Source organism: Eschrichtius robustus, chromosome 2 (assembly GCF_028021215.1).
Source record: "Eschrichtius robustus isolate mEscRob2 chromosome 2, mEscRob2.pri, whole genome shotgun sequence".
NCBI classification, from domain to species: Eukaryota; Metazoa; Chordata; class Mammalia; order Artiodactyla; family Eschrichtiidae; genus Eschrichtius; species Eschrichtius robustus.
Window position 1 is genome coordinate 116,643,825 of NC_090825.1, and position 16,735 is coordinate 116,660,559.

At 48.7% G+C, this 16,735-nt stretch overlaps 2 protein-coding genes across 4 annotated transcripts in view; one reads left to right on the forward strand and one right to left on the reverse strand.

Annotated features, from left to right (window-relative positions):
- The window catches only part of PAIP2 (poly(A) binding protein interacting protein 2), a 20,963-nt gene extending 16,792 nt beyond the window's left edge, over positions 1 to 4,171 (forward strand). The window contains exons 3-4 of the mRNA XM_068535978.1: positions 609 to 788; positions 3,163 to 4,171. Of these exons, the coding sequence (XP_068392079.1) occupies positions 609 to 788; positions 3,163 to 3,219 (237 nt within the window). The 3' untranslated portion in view covers positions 3,220 to 4,171. The remainder of the gene's footprint in view (positions 1 to 608; positions 789 to 3,162) is intronic.
- SLC23A1 (solute carrier family 23 member 1) lies at positions 2,134 to 15,438 on the reverse strand. Of its 3 annotated transcripts, none has more exons than XM_068535976.1 (15): positions 15,318 to 15,438; positions 14,562 to 14,696; positions 13,965 to 14,122; positions 13,139 to 13,227; positions 12,899 to 12,966; positions 12,549 to 12,730; positions 12,297 to 12,417; positions 11,880 to 12,036; positions 11,411 to 11,558; positions 10,535 to 10,640; positions 10,152 to 10,281; positions 9,915 to 10,058; positions 9,312 to 9,407; positions 6,190 to 6,456; positions 2,134 to 2,555 (listed from the first exon to the last, which is right to left on the reverse strand). In XM_068535976.1, the coding sequence occupies exons 1-14, from the start codon at positions 15,351 to 15,353 to the stop codon at positions 6,209 to 6,211; spliced, it is 1,818 nt and encodes a 605-aa protein (XP_068392077.1). In that variant the 5' UTR covers positions 15,354 to 15,438; the 3' UTR covers positions 2,134 to 2,555; positions 6,190 to 6,208. The 3 variants fall into 3 exon arrangements, with proteins under 3 accessions (XP_068392077.1, XP_068392076.1, XP_068392078.1); XM_068535975.1 differs by having other exon boundaries at positions 10,152 to 10,305; XM_068535977.1 differs by lacking the exon at positions 9,312 to 9,407 and having other exon boundaries at positions 10,152 to 10,305.
- Positions 15,439 to 16,735: the final 1,297 nt, after the last annotated feature.

The window sequence follows — 16,735 nt, forward strand, 5'->3', positions numbered from 1 at the left end:
TGGTGCGCAGGCTTCTCATTGAGGTGGCTTCTCCTGTTGCGGAGCATGGGCTCTAGGTGTGCGGACTTCAGTAGTTGTGGTGCGAGGGCTCAGTAGTTGTGGCTCTCAGGCTCTAGAGTGCGGGCTTAGTAGTTGTGGCGCACAGGCTTAGTTGCTCCGCGGCACGTGGGATCTTCCCGGACCAGGGCTCGAACCCGTGTCCCCTGCATTGGCAGGTGGATTCTTAACCACTGTGCCACCAGGGAAGTCCTACCCAAAGATTTTTTCTTCCAGTCATTTTTGAGTGGGTTTAGGGTTTGTATAGTTTTAGAAGTATCATAGGTAATTCTGATACACATTCCTCCATGAGAACACTTGTTACTTCTTCCCCGCCACCCTCAGTGGAAAAAAAAGAATATTCTGCTGTGACAAGTAAAGACATAGCAAAACCCTAAACAGATCTTACCAGGTCTTATGGAAAAGATTTTTTTTTCCTTAGCACAGAAGCAAAGGAGGAAGGTATGACGTTATGTTTTTAAATGGTTTAGTTCAAGATTCTTTAAGCCTTTTCTAGTGATGTCATCTTACCAAGTATGCTATAAATTACCCTTTATTTACTATAAATCCAGATAGAAGAGGAGTTATGGGAAGAAGAATTTATTGAACGCTGTTTCCAAGAAATGCTGGAAGAAGAAGAGGAACATGAGTGGTTTATTCCAGCTCGAGATCTCCCACAAACTATGGACCAAATCCAAGACCAATTTAATGACCTTGTTATCAGTGATGGCTCTTCCCTGGAAGATCTTGTGGTAAAGAGTTTTTTTTCATCTTTTTAAAACCTAGCTCATCTTTCCCATAAGTGGAAAAGCTAGCAACCATCTGTTTAAGAAGAGTTCTACATCTCTTCCCCTTCAGAAATTCTGCTGCTTCTTACTAAGGAAGCAGAGACCTCCTGGTCTCACTTATGATAAGGAGTGACTTCTGGCAACACTCTGGAGCTAGTCTGAAACTACTAACAGACTTCTTGCCACTGCTTTTAGTTATGATAACTATGTTGCCCTAGGAAATGTCTTAAAGCATTAATTCAAAAGGGAGTACACAGGATGTTCATGTGACTTGCCTATGCAAAAGTAGCTTGATGGAGAGGTTTTGCTCTTTAATTGTCTTAAATATTTGGTGAAATTACAAATTTTTTCTGAAAGATAAAATTTGAGATTTTTTTTCCTGACCCAGGATTTTCATTGAATTACCCTAACTCCATTTGGAACTGTGATAAGGACTTTTACAAGCTCTTGGCAGAAAAGGAACACAAATCTTTTTATATTTTTAGTTATTCTCAGTGTCTCATTGCTGATGGTTTATTTGTAGTGAAAAGTTTTTTCAGGAATTTTGATAACTAAGCATCAGTACTAGAGTAAAACCTAATGATTCCTGTGCTAAAATTAAGATAAAATAATTTAAAGTCAGAATGTTAAACTTTCTTTCCATATGGACAGTCTGTCTAGTTGATTCTACAAGATGGTTCTCTGGAATTTACCCCTAGACTCTGAAGTAATTTTTGCAGTTGTCTTCTGTTCACTGTGCAGTGATTTCCTAACCTGGCTGTACGTCATAATTACCTATGAAGCATTACAAAAATTTTCTCAGCAACATCCCAGACCTGCAGAATCAATCATCTAGGCATGTTAATTTTTTAAAAGCACTCCCAGAGGATACCGCCAGCCTCCCCTATCAGGCATTTTTCTAAAGGGCTGTATAGAGAAAACTGAAATTTACTTGTGGTATAGCTTTTGTTGCAGTAAATGACAGTAACCCAATTAAGCACATACATGATCTGAATAGTCTGTTGGGATATGCTTGCTTATGGCTACATTAGGCACTCCACAAATAATCCTGGGTGCTCTGAGGAGGGAAGCTCTTTGCTGGGCATAATCTATAACTTTAACTGGACCCAGTATCATTCCATTGTCTAGAAACTGGTTTGTTTGACTCAGTCTATTTGAGGTTAATTCCTTCTCATTCTTTTGTAGCTGCCAAAAGATTGGACATTCAAGAACACTGCTTTTTAAATTTAAACCTCAGACTCTTAAAGTTTAGATATATTTATTTCCCTTGAGAGAAGGGAATGGTTGTGTATAAATTATGAAACTTAAATTATTGCTCCAACATGTTGTTTAATATGCTTTGGTCTTGAAGTAAGTGATATCGGGGGCTCAGATTCAATCTAAAATCCTGCCAGCATGCCTACATTTCAGGCCCTGGAATCCGTCCTGGTTTCTTTTTGTCTTGATCAACTTGCATTCAAAGATGTGGTAGAGGAAAATTTCCAGCTATTCCCTATATGTTGACACATCTGCTTAGGAAAGTAAAGATTTAGAAATACAAAATAATGGTGGTACAAGTCTCTCAGGCTCTTAGAGGCTTTGGCCCAGTCTTCCCCTAACTGATGCAAAAATGAAGTCCCAGAGAGTGACTTATCCAGGCCTATATAAGAAGTTAGTTAGCAGAGCTGGGATTCCAACTTAGGTCTTCTGACTCCCCATGCAGTTTTCTTCTCCTCTTATATACCATGCTACCTGTGGGAATTAGAATACAGCAGTTGTAGAAAGACAACTCCATATTTTGTGGGAATTAGAATACAGCAGTTGTAGAAAGACAACTCCATATTTTGTGGGAATTAGAATACAGCAGTTGTAGAAAGACAACTCCATATTTTCAAGGAGCATCATAAAGTAAAATTAATCCATAAACCATTCCCCAATCACTTTTATCATCATTTCAACACTTGTTTAGTATTTTTGCATAGTATGAAACTGTTTAAATAGCAAGTCAAGTATCATAGTTAAATGAACAGAATTCCATGTTCTGAGACACTCCTTTAGTTGATGTGAAGTTAGTGAGTTTCTGATTACACTTAAGCAAATTTAATTTCAATTTCTGCTTTCTCTTTAGAAAGTTGATAAAATTTGGTATAATATACGTAGCTTACATCTGGTTCCTCCTTTCCCTGCTGTGGATTTTTTTTTTTTTTTTTTTGACTTAAGTTTGACCTTACAATCTGAATTCTTGCCTTTTTCTTATATTTTTGGAAGATGTTTTTGCATGTGGATCTGGGTTGAATGCTTCTGAGTATCTGAAGCTTATCTGTTAATGAACTTGCTTTTTTATGTACTTATCTTCCAGGTCAAGAGCAATCTGAATCCAAATGCAAAGGAGTTTGTTCCTGGGGTGAAGTACTAAAATATTTGAGTAGACGGGGCCCTCTTTTGGTGGATGTAGCACAATTTCCACACTGTGAAGGCAGTATTAGAAGACTTAATTGTAAAAGCTCTCTCTTGTCACTGTGTTACACTTATGCATTGCCAAAGTTTTGTTAGTCTTGCATGCTTAATAAAAGTGCTGAGACTGTTATTAAGTAAAAAGCTGTCAAACCTTTACTGAAAATAGAATTGGCCCCATGGCTTGATGTGAAGACAGCGAGGAAAGAAGCACCAGTCACGTTGTGTCAAAGCACCAAATTAAATGACCTCTAAATCTTAGTGAATTGTCCTTTTTGAGACTAAACTGGTCCCTTAGGGTTAACTAATACTTGTTAATGTCTAAACTTTTTTTAAATGAGTAAATTTAAGTTCTAGTAGTTAATTTCTCAGTTCAGACTTAAATTTGCATCTGTCCCCATCAAAAAGAATCCTTTTTCTGATGAAGGCTTGTTAGTTAATTTGAAATAATTTTTTATAAACAAGTATGTCTTAGGTTCACTACCTTGTAACCTTTGTAACCAAAGTCCTAGCTTTTACGGTATGTTATCATGTAAGAAATATTGAATTCTCCTAATGTTACATCTGAGTAAGTATGTGATTTGAGAATTGCATCCTCTTCTAAGGAGTCATTGCATCAAAGCTATACCTGTGTAACGTCTAACATTTGACCAACCCATAATCCAATTGAACAAAGAAATTGTAACCTATGATTTGAGTGGTGCTTTTCCTTGCTTTGTTAACCATCACTACAATAGTCTGCAGCACAACTTTTCTTTTAACAAAGCTAGAACAGTTTTGGCTTCTTAAACTTCTTATTTGGGTAGGTTAAGCTGCCATACGTGTTCAGTGTGAATAGTGTTTAAGTTGAAAATATTGTAAAAAAATTATATTTTTTCAAAAATATTTAAAAAAATAAATAATAGTAGAACTGAGCAGATGGTTGTGTTTATTGGTGCTGGAATACAGACTCTCCGGTGGTGATACTTCCTTCAGCGTGGGCTCAGTCCCTCAGGACAGCCCTGCTAGCAAGATTTCTAGGTTTTTTAAGATTTCCTGAGAGAGCAGGCTTTATTATTAGATTCCATAGTGTCGAGTATGTTGTTATATAAGTGTCTGTCCAAAATACAGCAGTAAAATAAATTCCATAGCTCCTTCCGTAGCCCACCTTGATCACCTCAGGCTGCAGTGTCAAGGCAATTATATATATCCATGTTAAGAAACTTTCTGGCTGGCCAGTATAATGGTAACCTTACTGTAGTATAACCTTCATTGAGTTTTGCCCTTCACAAACCATTGCTGCTCTGATTGGACTGGTTTGCTGTTTTGATTCACCTGGACCTTCCCCTTTTTCACCCTCGCAAGCTAATTAATAATAGGTTTGTGGCTAATATTTATTTGGGGTAGGCTCTCAACCAACTAGCAATTTCCTGGTTCCACATACAATTTCTGCCCCACGGCCCTACTCAGTCGTTGATAATGTCCTCTGTGTTTTTCTTGAGCTTGGAGGGCTCAATATTAAGAAGGCCATCTAGTCAGTTCTGGGTCACATTCTTCCTAGGGTCCTTTGGTGTGAGTACCTGTGCCTGGTGTTTTTTAATAGCTACCTTACTAAGCTAATAAACAGGTAGGTTTTTTAAGATGCTGAAGCAGACGATCCTGCTTGGCTCTCATTCTTTTTGGAGCCATAATACCACCAGTCCCCTCTGTTCTCTAACAGCTCAGTACCACAAGTGGCACAGCAGGCTGCCAAGTATATGAGGGTTACAGATCATTTCTCTGAGCCTAGACGGGGGCAAATGAGTTCATTTCCACATACTGCCAAATTATCATCATGCAGTATAATTAGAGGTTATAAACTTGAGTTAGAGAGACATTGTAACCTACTGATTAAGAGCAAAGACTACGGGGCTTCCCTGGTGGCGCAGTGGTTGAGAATCTGCCTGCCAGTGCAGGGGACACAGGTTCGAGCCCTGGTCTGGGAAGATCCCACATGCCGCGGAGCAACTAGGCCCGTGAGCCACAACTACTGAGCCTGCGTGTCTGGAGCCTGTGCTCCGCAACAAGAGAGGCCGCGATAGTGAGAGGTCCGCGCACTGCGATGAAGAGTGGCCCCCGCTCGCCGCAACTAGAGAAAGCCCTCGCACAGAAACGAAGACCCAACACAGCCAAAAATAAATAAATAAATAAATAAATTTAAAAAAGAGCAAAGACTAGCCTATCTCAGGATTTTGTGATTAGTTAATACACATCAAGTACTTAACACAATCCCTGGTACATAGAAAGTTCTATTTAAGTGACTTATTACAATTAAGGAGTCATCTAAGCTAAGCTCTCACTTTGTTGGAACTTGTCTGTCTGAGGCAATGTGTACATTAAAACTACTTTGATTTTTTTTTAAGGGCTTGAAACACATTATTACCCCATCTGGGCCTATGTGGCATAATTTTAGGGTAACTGAAGTCATTCTGTTCCGTAGGGGTTTTATTTTATTACAACTATTTAAACAAGGCACCTTATGTGAGAGGATTTTTCCTATTCTTGTGCTATGTCAGTTACTTCTCAACCTTTTCTATGTTGTAAAGTGTAATTTATCATACTGGAGTGCAAGGATGAGGCTGCCTGTAGCTAGAGTTTATGGCTCATGGGCTCCAGTTGACCCAGTATCAGCCCAGATAACCAAAGGCCAAAGGGATCAATATTTCAGTATACTTGTAACCTCCTACAAGGTTACTGGCCCACACCTGTTGGGAATTTCCACTGTCACTATAAAATGGCTAAGGAGTTCCACATATGTATACTGACTTTTTACGCAGTGTGCCTTCTGATTGAAAACATTCAAATAGGTCACAGAAATGGAAACTGAGTACTTTGTTTTCTCTTTGGTTAAAGCATAAGAATGTTGTAATTTTTCAACCCTCCCACAAAAGCCATAGACTAACAGACATCCTACCTTTCCTGGGTGCAGTTTTTCAGACCTTGGTGCACACTGACCCAGCTTCTGTATTTTGTGGGGTATCTTCTGGAACTGGAAGCTGGTCTTTTGACCTTGAAGAAAATCCTTTGAAGACTGGGCAGATAGGAATGTATTTCAGAAAGGCAATTCTTTTTACCATGCTCATCCCAAAGGGAAAGTCATAGCTCTTCAGGCTGGTAGACATCTCACTGTTGGCATGGGCCCCAGCTTTCCACTGTATCAGACCTCGTTCCTCTGGGCTTCCTGGAAGAGGACAGTGGGGTCACTTACAGAGCCAGCAATCCTCTGCTACCTCCCCTTCCCATAACCTAGTCATAAGGTAGACTTCCAGAGTTGTCTTGATTCTCAATTCTCTGGTCCTGAAAAGTTGAATCTGTGATTTCTCAGCTCCTAACTTGGCTAGAGCTTTAGGGAACCCTAAGGGATACTGGTTATATGTAATTAGTATTTATTGTGTATCTACAGTGTGCCATGGTCTGTGCTAAGTGCTTTTATTTCATTATCTAATTTCTTTGAAACATTGGTGGGAGGTGTATAGGCACTATTACACAAAATTTTATGATGAAGAAGGCAGGCAGACGGTTAAGTAATTGTCGGCCCACATCTCGAGTAAGGGACTGGTGTCTGCTGGGCCAGTGGGGACCAAATAATGCTCAGACTGCTGTGAGGGCAGGAAGTTATATTTTGAAACACTGTAATCAGTATTAATATTCAATACTATGATTCCATATTTGGAAAATAAACTCTTGTTTTTATAATACAAACTTCAGAAAGTCAAGCTAAGTAAAATCTTTGTTGGTGGTAGGGATACGCAAGAGAGATTTTTTACAACTAGGGGAAATCTCCTTTAGGAGGTATGGGAGGGATGTGTGAATTCTCTGAGGTTTTCACAAGAGGGCTGGGGTTGACCAAAGACTGTGAGACAGTGTAAATCTAGTGCAAAGATTTCCACACGTTGGCAGCCCAGGCTGAAAAGCCCCATGAGTAGAGAAACCAAATGTGTCCCAAAGTCTCAGAGGAGAGGGCACTGAGGGAGGGCTGGGGTCCTTAGAGAAGACCACTTGAAGGAGGTACTGTTTGAGCTGGGCCTGACTGCACAAAGAGCACAGGTGGGCAGAGTGGAGGGAGAAGAGCTGCAGCTGTGGCACAGGACTGAGGTGACTGATGGCCCCACTCCTCACCACTGCTGGGACACGAGCCAGCCCGGCGCTCCCTCGCCTCCCCTCCACATCCCTACCTGTGTGCTTTCTCCAGTGCTTCTCCAAGTCCTAATCTCCTTGGCCCCATCCAGAATCATCCAGGAAGCCCTCCAGATGACTCCAGCCCAGGCTCATTCACCTTATTGCTCTAGATTGCTTTAAACCCAGTTTTACTTTCTGTCTTGTTGACAACGGTTTTTTACCCTTAAGTGTCTAACTCAGGGCCATGCTTGCTCCAGTAGCACTTGCTGAACTAAACTTAACTGCCCCTCTAAGGTTGGTCTGTGGGTAGGTAAAGAGTAAGAGCAAATGCAAAGTGGTCTATCAGCAAAAATCCTACAGAATAAAGCTCTGCAATTCCATTGTTGAGGACAAGGTTCTGAGCCAGCCAGACCTGGGCTTGAAACCAGGTTGTGTGACCTTAGGCAAGTGATTTAACCACTCTGAGCTTCAGATTCCTCATCATGCACATTGAAGGACTGTTGAAGATTATGTAGCATAATACATACATTGATCATTGGCAGGGATGGTTGCTGATGGGCAGTTGGGTTGAAGGATAGAGATGTGAGGAACTCAGGCACTCTGAGGCTGTTAACATCTGGGTAGCTTAATCCAGCTGCCCAAATCACAAACCCCTCTGTACAGCTGCCCACCCAGATGCCCTCCATCTCCCTGGATTCCCTATGCATTGAGGTTGCCACTTCCCTGTCTCATGTCCACAGGATGGGCTTCTCCAGGTCCCACCTCAGCTTCCTCTGGTGGGCGAGGGGTGTACCATGGTCAGGTATCACCCATCCATCCAAGTGATAGCTGCTACCAAAAGCTCCCTCATCTGATGCTATCTAAAATCCCTGAAAGTGCCAAGGAGTCCTGGCCCTTCTCTGCCCAAACTCTCACCCACCAGCTGTGCATAGCCAGCCTCTGATTCCTGTGCTCTGAATAGACACTTGTGTCTTCAGAGAGGGGAAAGCAAGTGGGGTCAGCTATGTTTAGGCTGTTAAGTCGCAGAAGATGGAGAGCTGTCACCCTCCATCTGTCACCTCTGTGGACTGATGCAATCTAGCCCCTGTCTCTACGGAGCTTTCCTTGATCTTACAGTTCCCCTGAAACTCTCTAGCAGAGGCAATGTGGTGGAGTGGCTGGGACACAGGCCTTGGACTAACTGCATCAGATGGCCTTGTTTAAATCTCAAATTTGCAGCGTTTTAAATCAGCAAGTGTTGTGACCTTCGGTGAGTCACCTAACCTCTGATTCTTTTTTCTCATATAAAATGGTGTTGATAGTCTCTGCCTCACAGGATAGTTTTTGAGGATGAAATGAGACATTTAGCTCCATGCCTGACCCATAAATGTTTGGTAAATGCTAACTATTCTTATTACTAGTGAGAGCACCTGGTGACATTTAGTTTTTATATATTTACTGGGCACATAAACATGGGTCAGGAGGATTCTCAGGGACCCCACAAAGTATCCTCCATGATCCCTGTAAAAAGCCCTGATACCAAAGAGAAATGTTAGGGGCTCTTCTAGTAGCCAGCATGACAAGTCACTGGCATATTTGGAGTGAGTTTTGCCAACATACTGATGCTACATTTCCATCTGTCCTACTCTAAGAAAGCAAAGGCAACCCTCAACACAGTGGCAACAAAGAAATGGAAAAGAAACACTTTACAGGGCCCCGGAATGACTCTCCTAGCCACACCCTCTTCAAGACTAAGAGGGAAGCCTGTGCCTCTATCAGGCTGGTGGTCTCTCCCTCCGGCCCATCTGTTCCTGCTTCTCCCTGCAGGGCCTGAGGCGTTGCATCTGACCTGGCCACAGCTCCGGCTCAGGAGACATCTGCTGGACTGCCTCTGAGTCCAACCTAGTTCTCTGTTCCCCTCCCAGGGCTGACCCATACCTGGCACTGTGTTGTCCAGTATGAAAGCGAGGCACCCACCCACAAACATCTCCGTAGTCAGCAGCACAGTCAGAATCTGGTCCACTTCAGGAATGCCTGTGGAACAGGCCAAAGGCTAATGGGTGTCACGGCCCCATCTGGAGAACAGAGCTCAGAGACTTTCTCCACACTGGTGCAGCCTGCTGACTTCCTCGAGCAGGCACAGAGATGGAACAGTACAAAGCCTTGACTTTCAAGATTATACACCTCTGCCTCTCCCATCCTTGGATTCAAATCCCAGTTTTGCTGGTTGCTACTTGTCTTGCAACAAATCATTTAACCCCTCTGAACCTCACTTTTCTCACCTGTAACATGAAGATGGTAATAGTATCTGTCTCATGGAGCTGTTGTGAAAATTAAATGAGCATATGTAAAGCTCATACCTGTCCACAGAAAGTGTCTTAGTAAAGGACAGCTGTTAATTAGCCTCTCAGCTGCTAACATCCAGAGATGGGCAGGATTTGTGGCTCTGGCTGTGTGGAGCCTTTGAGGGAAGAGGCTATGCTCAGAGTCGAGCCCACCACACCTCCCCCACCCTGAGACAGGTAAGACAGGTGGAGGCACCTGTGTTGATGGCATCCGGGTTGGAGTCCAGGTAATTGGGCAGCGTGAGCCCGAAGAACATGGAAAATCCAAGCACGAAGAGGTTGCGGGAGGAGTTCATGTCCACGAACTGCAGGTTAGACAGCCCCACAGCTGTAATCATGCCTGAGAGCACAAGAGAACCGCTGGAGGCTCTGCGCAGGCTGGGTGGGCTCCACCACACGGTGACCACGCCCCAGAAGCACGCACAACACTCACCAAAAAGGGTGCAGAACATCCCCCCTAGGATGGGGTCAGGGAGCGAGGCGAAGAGGGCCGTGAATTTGCCAATGGTGCCCAGGACCAGCATGATACCCGCACCATACTGCACCACGCGCCGGCTACCCACCTGCCAGTGAGCCAAGGGGTGGGGCTAGACCCAGGGGGTGAAGTTGGGCGGGGTTAGTTGCAGGAGGGGAAGGGCGCGGTGGGTGGGTGGGGCCTGTTATAAGAGCAAGGTACATATGGGTCAGAGCATGATGCAGGGCGAGGCCTGTCAAAGGCAGGGTGGGGCTAGGCCAAAGTAGGGACAGGTTTGGGGTGGGGCCTGCGGCACATGGAATGGGGGCGCAGCTTTGTGCTGCTCTGGCTAGTTGTGGCACCTTGGTAATCCCCAGGACACCAATGTTGGGGCTGGATGAGGTGGACCCGTTGCCTGTGCCCAGCAGCCCTGCGATAATGCAACAGATGCCTTCGGTGAAGATACCCCTGTAAGAAAAGGGCAAGTGGGGTGGGGGCCTTGGTCCATGCTCTAGCCTGGCTTGTGTCCTCCCATTGCCCTGGCCAGCCTGGCCAGAGTCTCTAGGGCTGTGTGAGCTGCAACTATCTGTCCATAGTACTCCCCACTCCAGGCCAGAGGTGGGTCTGGGAGCCAGGAGCCCAGGTCTGAATGCTAGTCCCACTGCCCTGGCACTTAATCCTTAGGTGATTCTGGGCTTCAATTTCCTCGTCTGTAAGATGGGGATATTAAGAGTACCTGTCTTACAGAGCCATTAGTGGATTGCATAAGAGAACGCACATCAAGAGCGAGACACATGGGGACTTCCCTGGTAGTCCAGCAGTGAAGACTCTGTGCTCCCAATGCAGGGGGCCCCGGTTCCATCCCTGGTCAGGGAACTAGCTCTCACATGCTTCAACTAAGAGCCCGCATGCCGCAACTAAAAAGATCCCATGTGCTGCAACTAAGACCCGGTACAGCCAAATAAATAAATAAATAAAGAGAGAAAGAAAGAGCTAGACACATGGAAGGCTGTCAGTGACTGTAGTTTCCCTCAGACTTCGTTGTCTCCTCAGCTGTTCACAACACAGAGTGAGTGATGAGAGCATCTCCATTTCATAAGTAAGGAGAACCTGTCCTGGAGAGTTAGTGACTTGCCCAACTCCTTGTCCCCCACCTCTGGGATTCAGTTCTGTCCGTACATTTGCTTCCTGAGTGACCCTTGAGGGGATGAGATACCGGGGAGGGCAGGTGGGCATACCTGTTGATAGCGTGCACTGGAGGGGGTGGTGCGCCAGCCAGGCGGGCACAAGCATAGTAATCTCCGATGGACTCAATGATGCCTGCTAATGTGGCACTAAACATTCCCAGGACAGCAGCCGCAGTCACTGTGGGAAGCCCCCACTGACCTGTATCAACAGGGAGATGGGAGGATGGATGCAATGAGTGTTCCTAGGTGGGTCAGGGAGTGGACTAGGCAGTACTTGGGTGGAGCAGGGGAAGGGGTAAAGAGATCTCAAGCTGGGGTGGGAGCTATACAGTTGTGGGAGCTTATTTGGGGTCACTTAGAGTCATAAAGCTGGAGTGAGACTTTGAGTACACCACCACTCTGCCTGGCACACTATAAATGTGCAGCTAATACTTGTTATGTCATCAGCTGGACTGGGGTCACCAGGGGCCTCACTGATGGTCTCAGTTGGAGGCAGAGGGGCCCAGATGGGGTTGCTCACAGGGGTAGGGGATGCGGATCCAGGGAGCAATAGCCACGATGTCGCCTCGGGCATCTGTTCGTGCCTGGAAGCCATAGGCTGTGGGGTCTGAGGGCAGCACGTCCGTCAGGGTCAGTATATAGCAGAGCAGCCACACGGTCATGATGGCTAGCACGATCTGAAGTGGGGGGGGGGGGTGAGGGTTGCACTGAGGGCCCAGGAGGTCTTGGCCCAGGCTAACCAGCTCCTACCTTAGCCCTAGCCCCAGCCCGAGCCTGTGCCCCAGCCCCAGCTCAGACCCCGGCCCCCATCCCTGGCTAGGACCTCATCTCTGCCTCTAGCTCCCCTGCTGCCCCCGCCCTTTCCCCTGCCCTTGGCCCTGGACATAGGTCCAGCCCCTGCCCTAGCCCCAGCCCGAACCGCCTGTCAGCTCCTCACGGGAAACATCTTGAAGATCTGGATGCGGAAGAGAGTGAGGCCCTTTCCCCAGCAGTAGACAGGCAGCAAGAAGGTGAGATTTCGCAGGTACTGGGAGAAGAGGACAATCAGGAGAATGGAGCTGGGGACAGAAGCACAAAGAGAAAATGGCTGGTAGGCCGGGCAGGGGGCAAGAGCCAAGGCTAAGGGGGCAGGACACGAAGGGGTTGAGGGACTGGGGCTGGGCAAGGATCAGACCTGGTGCCCACTCACCAAGCTGAGATACCCCAGTGGGAGCCAGCTCGGTCACCAGCAGCTTGGAAGACAGAGAGACCAATGAGGGAGACAGTGGGGGTGACTGTAAGAGGCCCGATGTAACTGAGCAGGGCCCCAGGCAGCCCCATCAGCCCAATCACCACCTCCACCATACTGGACACCATGATTGCACCCTGGACCTGGAAAAGCAAAGATCAGCTATAAGTCACTATGTAGAAGCCATGACCTCTATGTTAAAAAAAAGGTCCTGGACCACGTCCTCATATCCCCCAATTCAGCAGTGGCCTTCCCTCCCAGCTAGTCCCACCCTCAAGTCCAGCTCTCTTCTAGCCCACGTGCACACCCACCTCTCGTATCCGTGGGTGCCAAATATGAGAGGTATCCAGGGGCAGACTCCAGTTACCGTAGATCTCCTCTGGGGGTGTAGACAGGAACACACACACACACGCACGCACAGGGAACAGAGACAGAGAGAAAGTAAAGATGCTGCCCTGAAGGCACCTTGGGGTATGGACATGGAGCAGTCGCCCAGACCTCTGGGCTCCTGGGGCTCCCCTCTCCAGTGCAGTCCCCAGAAATGTGCCCACCTTCTGGAGGGCATTTCCATCTATCCAGGGCCAGGATGGCTTTGGCTGGGACCAGAAATGCAAAGGCGCTGGCCTGGAACAGCGGCAGCCTGGAAAGAGAGGCACAGAGCAGCAGGGACAGGGTAGGAGGTGGGGAGGCAGGATCACAGAGACAGGGGAGATGGGGAGGGAGGGGCACAGAGCGAGGCACAGGGAGAATCACACACAGGGACAGAGACACAGAGGAACAAAGTCAAGGGCAGAACAGAGGGAAGTCACTGAGGCCCCAGGCAGGACTCTGTAATATTTTGGGGGCCTAAGAAAGAAAACAAATGGAGCCCCTGGCTCACAACCTGATCCCTTTCCTTCTCAGCACCAGCTCCTGCACTGTGAGGGGACACGTGCACGGAAGTGGACTGCTCAGCTCCTGCATGCAAGCTCCACTCACAACCTTCCTTCATCTTCCCACCATACAAATGACCATCCTTAGGCCACCCAGACCTAGGACTGTGCACGCGGGGGCAGGGGGCCCCCAGGAGGACGGACCACTGAAGAGGCCCACACAAGCCCTGGCAGCAGGGGAGTGAGAGGTCCCAATTACCCAGAGTAAGGCTTAACGGAGGAGAGCCCAGCTAGGGCACGTTCCCTTTCCTTGAGGAACACCAGGGGTCCAGGGTGGGACCCCAGCTGCCTGGCTCTAAGGCTGGTCTGGAAGCAGAAGCAGCAGGTAGGGACAGACAGCAGCTTTTCTTGTCCCACAAGAGTCCTCTGAGACTGCTCCTGCTGTGTGGATCACTGCGTGTGTGTCTACGTGGGGTGGGGTAGGGGTGGGAGTGGGGCAGCTCACCGGATGCCCAGTGTGGTCTGGATGAGGGTGGTGATGCCCACACAGGTGAAGATGGTGCCAATGAGCTGGCTGACCATGTACTGGTCACGGCCCACACACAGCGCCTCAGCCAGGAGGAAGGGCACAGCGATGGTGCCACTGAAGCAGGTCAGGTAATGCTAGGGGTGTGGGGAGAGTGCATGAGGCAGGGCCCACGGAGCTCACAGGGAGGCAGGGGAACCCTCACAGTCCTCATGCCTGCCTCAGTGGGCCTGAGCCCGTGCCGCCCCTGCCAGTGTGCCCACCCAGGACTGATACTCCCATAAGGCATTCCCACAGAGCGACTGCTCACCTCTCTGGGGGTTACTAATCTGCCCCCATGTTATTCCTGCAGCTTCTGTGGAGTGGGTCCCCTTCCCTGTCACCGGCACTCCGCCTGGCAGGTGATACCTCATCCCTTTCAGGCCCCATCAAGCCTCTTCCCCACCCCTGCTTGGTGACAGTCACTGCCTCTGACCTTAGGTTTCTCTTCCTGTTACCCAAGATGACCTCTTTGGCCAGGGAGGGGGCTGGGGAGCAGGCAGGGCGGGGGTGGGAAGGCCCTGGGGAGATGCCCACCTGGAAGCCCAGCAGGACGCACAGGTACCAGGGCGGCACATCCTCGATCTTGTACAACATGTCAGACTTGGGCTCTTTGCACAGGGCCGTCGGGGGGTCCTTCGTGGAGGTCCCTGCTGAGCCCAGGGACTCATGCTGGGGGCAGCAGAGAGAAGTAACTCAGCGTGGAGTGATGGGAACCAGAAAAGTCCATTCTGCTTCAGAATCAATTAGGTAGCCCGAGTGGCCTGTCAGCTCCTCAGAATGGGGTCCCCACCCTCCCTCAATGCTCATCCACCCAGCTACCCCTTGGCCTGGCTACACCTGGCTCCCACCTCACGCTGCTTTGTGCAGGGATGAGTCCGCTGTACTGGCTCCTGGAGCCCTCAGAACCTGGCCTTCTAGCCAAGGGAACGGGCCCACACGTCACAAGGCCGGGGGCACCAGGAGAGGAGGCCAAGAGGGCTGGAGACTGTGACAGGCCCTCTTGGATGTACTCTGGTCCCCCCTCTGTCCCTTAGAGGTCCTTGGAGTGTCACTAATGGGGCGGTAGGCTGGGCCCCTGCCGGCCCCCAAGCTGGAGTGAGCCAGTCCCAAAGAAGAAGTCTCCTTCACCCCACTGCCACCCCACCCCCTCCCCCAACTACCACATTCCACCTGGGACAGTCACTCTTGATCCAGTTCATCAGAACCTTTGTCTCTGCCCTCCCAGGGAGCAGGACTGCTCAGGCCCCCAGCCCCACCCTGCCCCCACCCGCTCCCCTCATCCCCCAGCACCTGTGTCTGGCCCTCAGGGTCCTCCTGGGCCCTCATCTTTGGGGCACAGGTGTGAGCAGTTCCTGAGGAGAAGAAGGGATGGCTTTACGAAAGCCAAGGAGGACTTTAATCCGCATAGCCGACATTGTTCAAAGTAAATCTGTAACCAGATCTCCAGCACTGATTGCGAAAGGAGGGCCCAGGCCCCGGTAACGTATTAACTCCGGCCATAGCGGAAAAGGCCGCCCAAGCCTCTGCCACATTTACCTCCCGAGCACACCCTCCCTTGCCCGCACCTGAGCCTGGGCACGGGACAGGTATTTTCTGAGAGAGGGCTGGAGTGGGGGTGAGGAGCGGACGGCCTTGGAAGTTTACCAGGCCCTGGGTGAGGTGAGAGGAAAGGGAGTGAAAGTGGGCACATATTATGGTACACTCTGAATGAGGCTTTTCCCCGCTTATTAATCAAAAGTTAATCATTATCATCATCATAACCCATCTCGTTATTTAGGAACAACTGCGTGCCAAGCAACATCTGTGTATTGTCATGTTTAACCCCAGGTGCTGGGTGCCATTAACCTCTTTTACAGCTGAGGAAACAGATTTAGGAGATGTGATCTGACCAAGGCCACACAGGTAGCAAGGTTTTAGAAAAACATTCCAAAAATTCAGGTTGGCCTGAACTACTGAGCCCACACTGTTAATTATACATTAAATGTCAGAAAGGGCTACCCTCCCCACCACTTCCGCTCGCCCCTCAGGGTCCCGGAGGCACAGAACAGATGGGCCTCCGGAGAAGGAGATGCCGAGGCTAGCCCGGTCTTGTCTGTCCTCTGTGTCAGGACAAGTATTCCTTCCCTTCCCCTCCCAGTCAGGACCGGCTACGTAATCTGTAGGACCCAGTGCAAAATGAAAATCTGGGGGCCCTGTTGCAAAAGTATTATAAATTTAAAAACAGCAACAGCAGAGCATTAAACTGATTTGTGGGGCCTTTCTAAGCACTGGTTCCTGCGTGACTGCCACGCAGCCGCTGAAGCCGGCCTGGGCCCGGCCTGTCTTCCCCTCCTGGGGGCTGGGGAGAGCCCAGGGGCTGAGGGTCCTCAGCCGGTGGGGCCTGGGCCTGAGGTCCCTGGCTCTGCTCCCTTCTGTGCTGCCCCAACCCCATTAGGGTCCACCTACTTGTGGGTCGCTGTGCCCATGGCCAGGCCCTGCCCCAAGGCTTCCCCCGCAGCACCGCTGTCCAGCTGGGTAGCAGCTTCATGTCACAGCCCCGAATCCGACGGCCTGTCCAGCCTCCAGCCCGTTCCTCTGTCCACTTGTCCTCTCCTCTCAATTCCTGGCTCCTGCTCCCAGGTTCCCAAAGTCATCTGACCAGTTCGAAGCCTCTACTCCTCGGCACTCTCCTCCCCACCCTCTCCTCCCTGGTACTTCCCAGGGGCTGG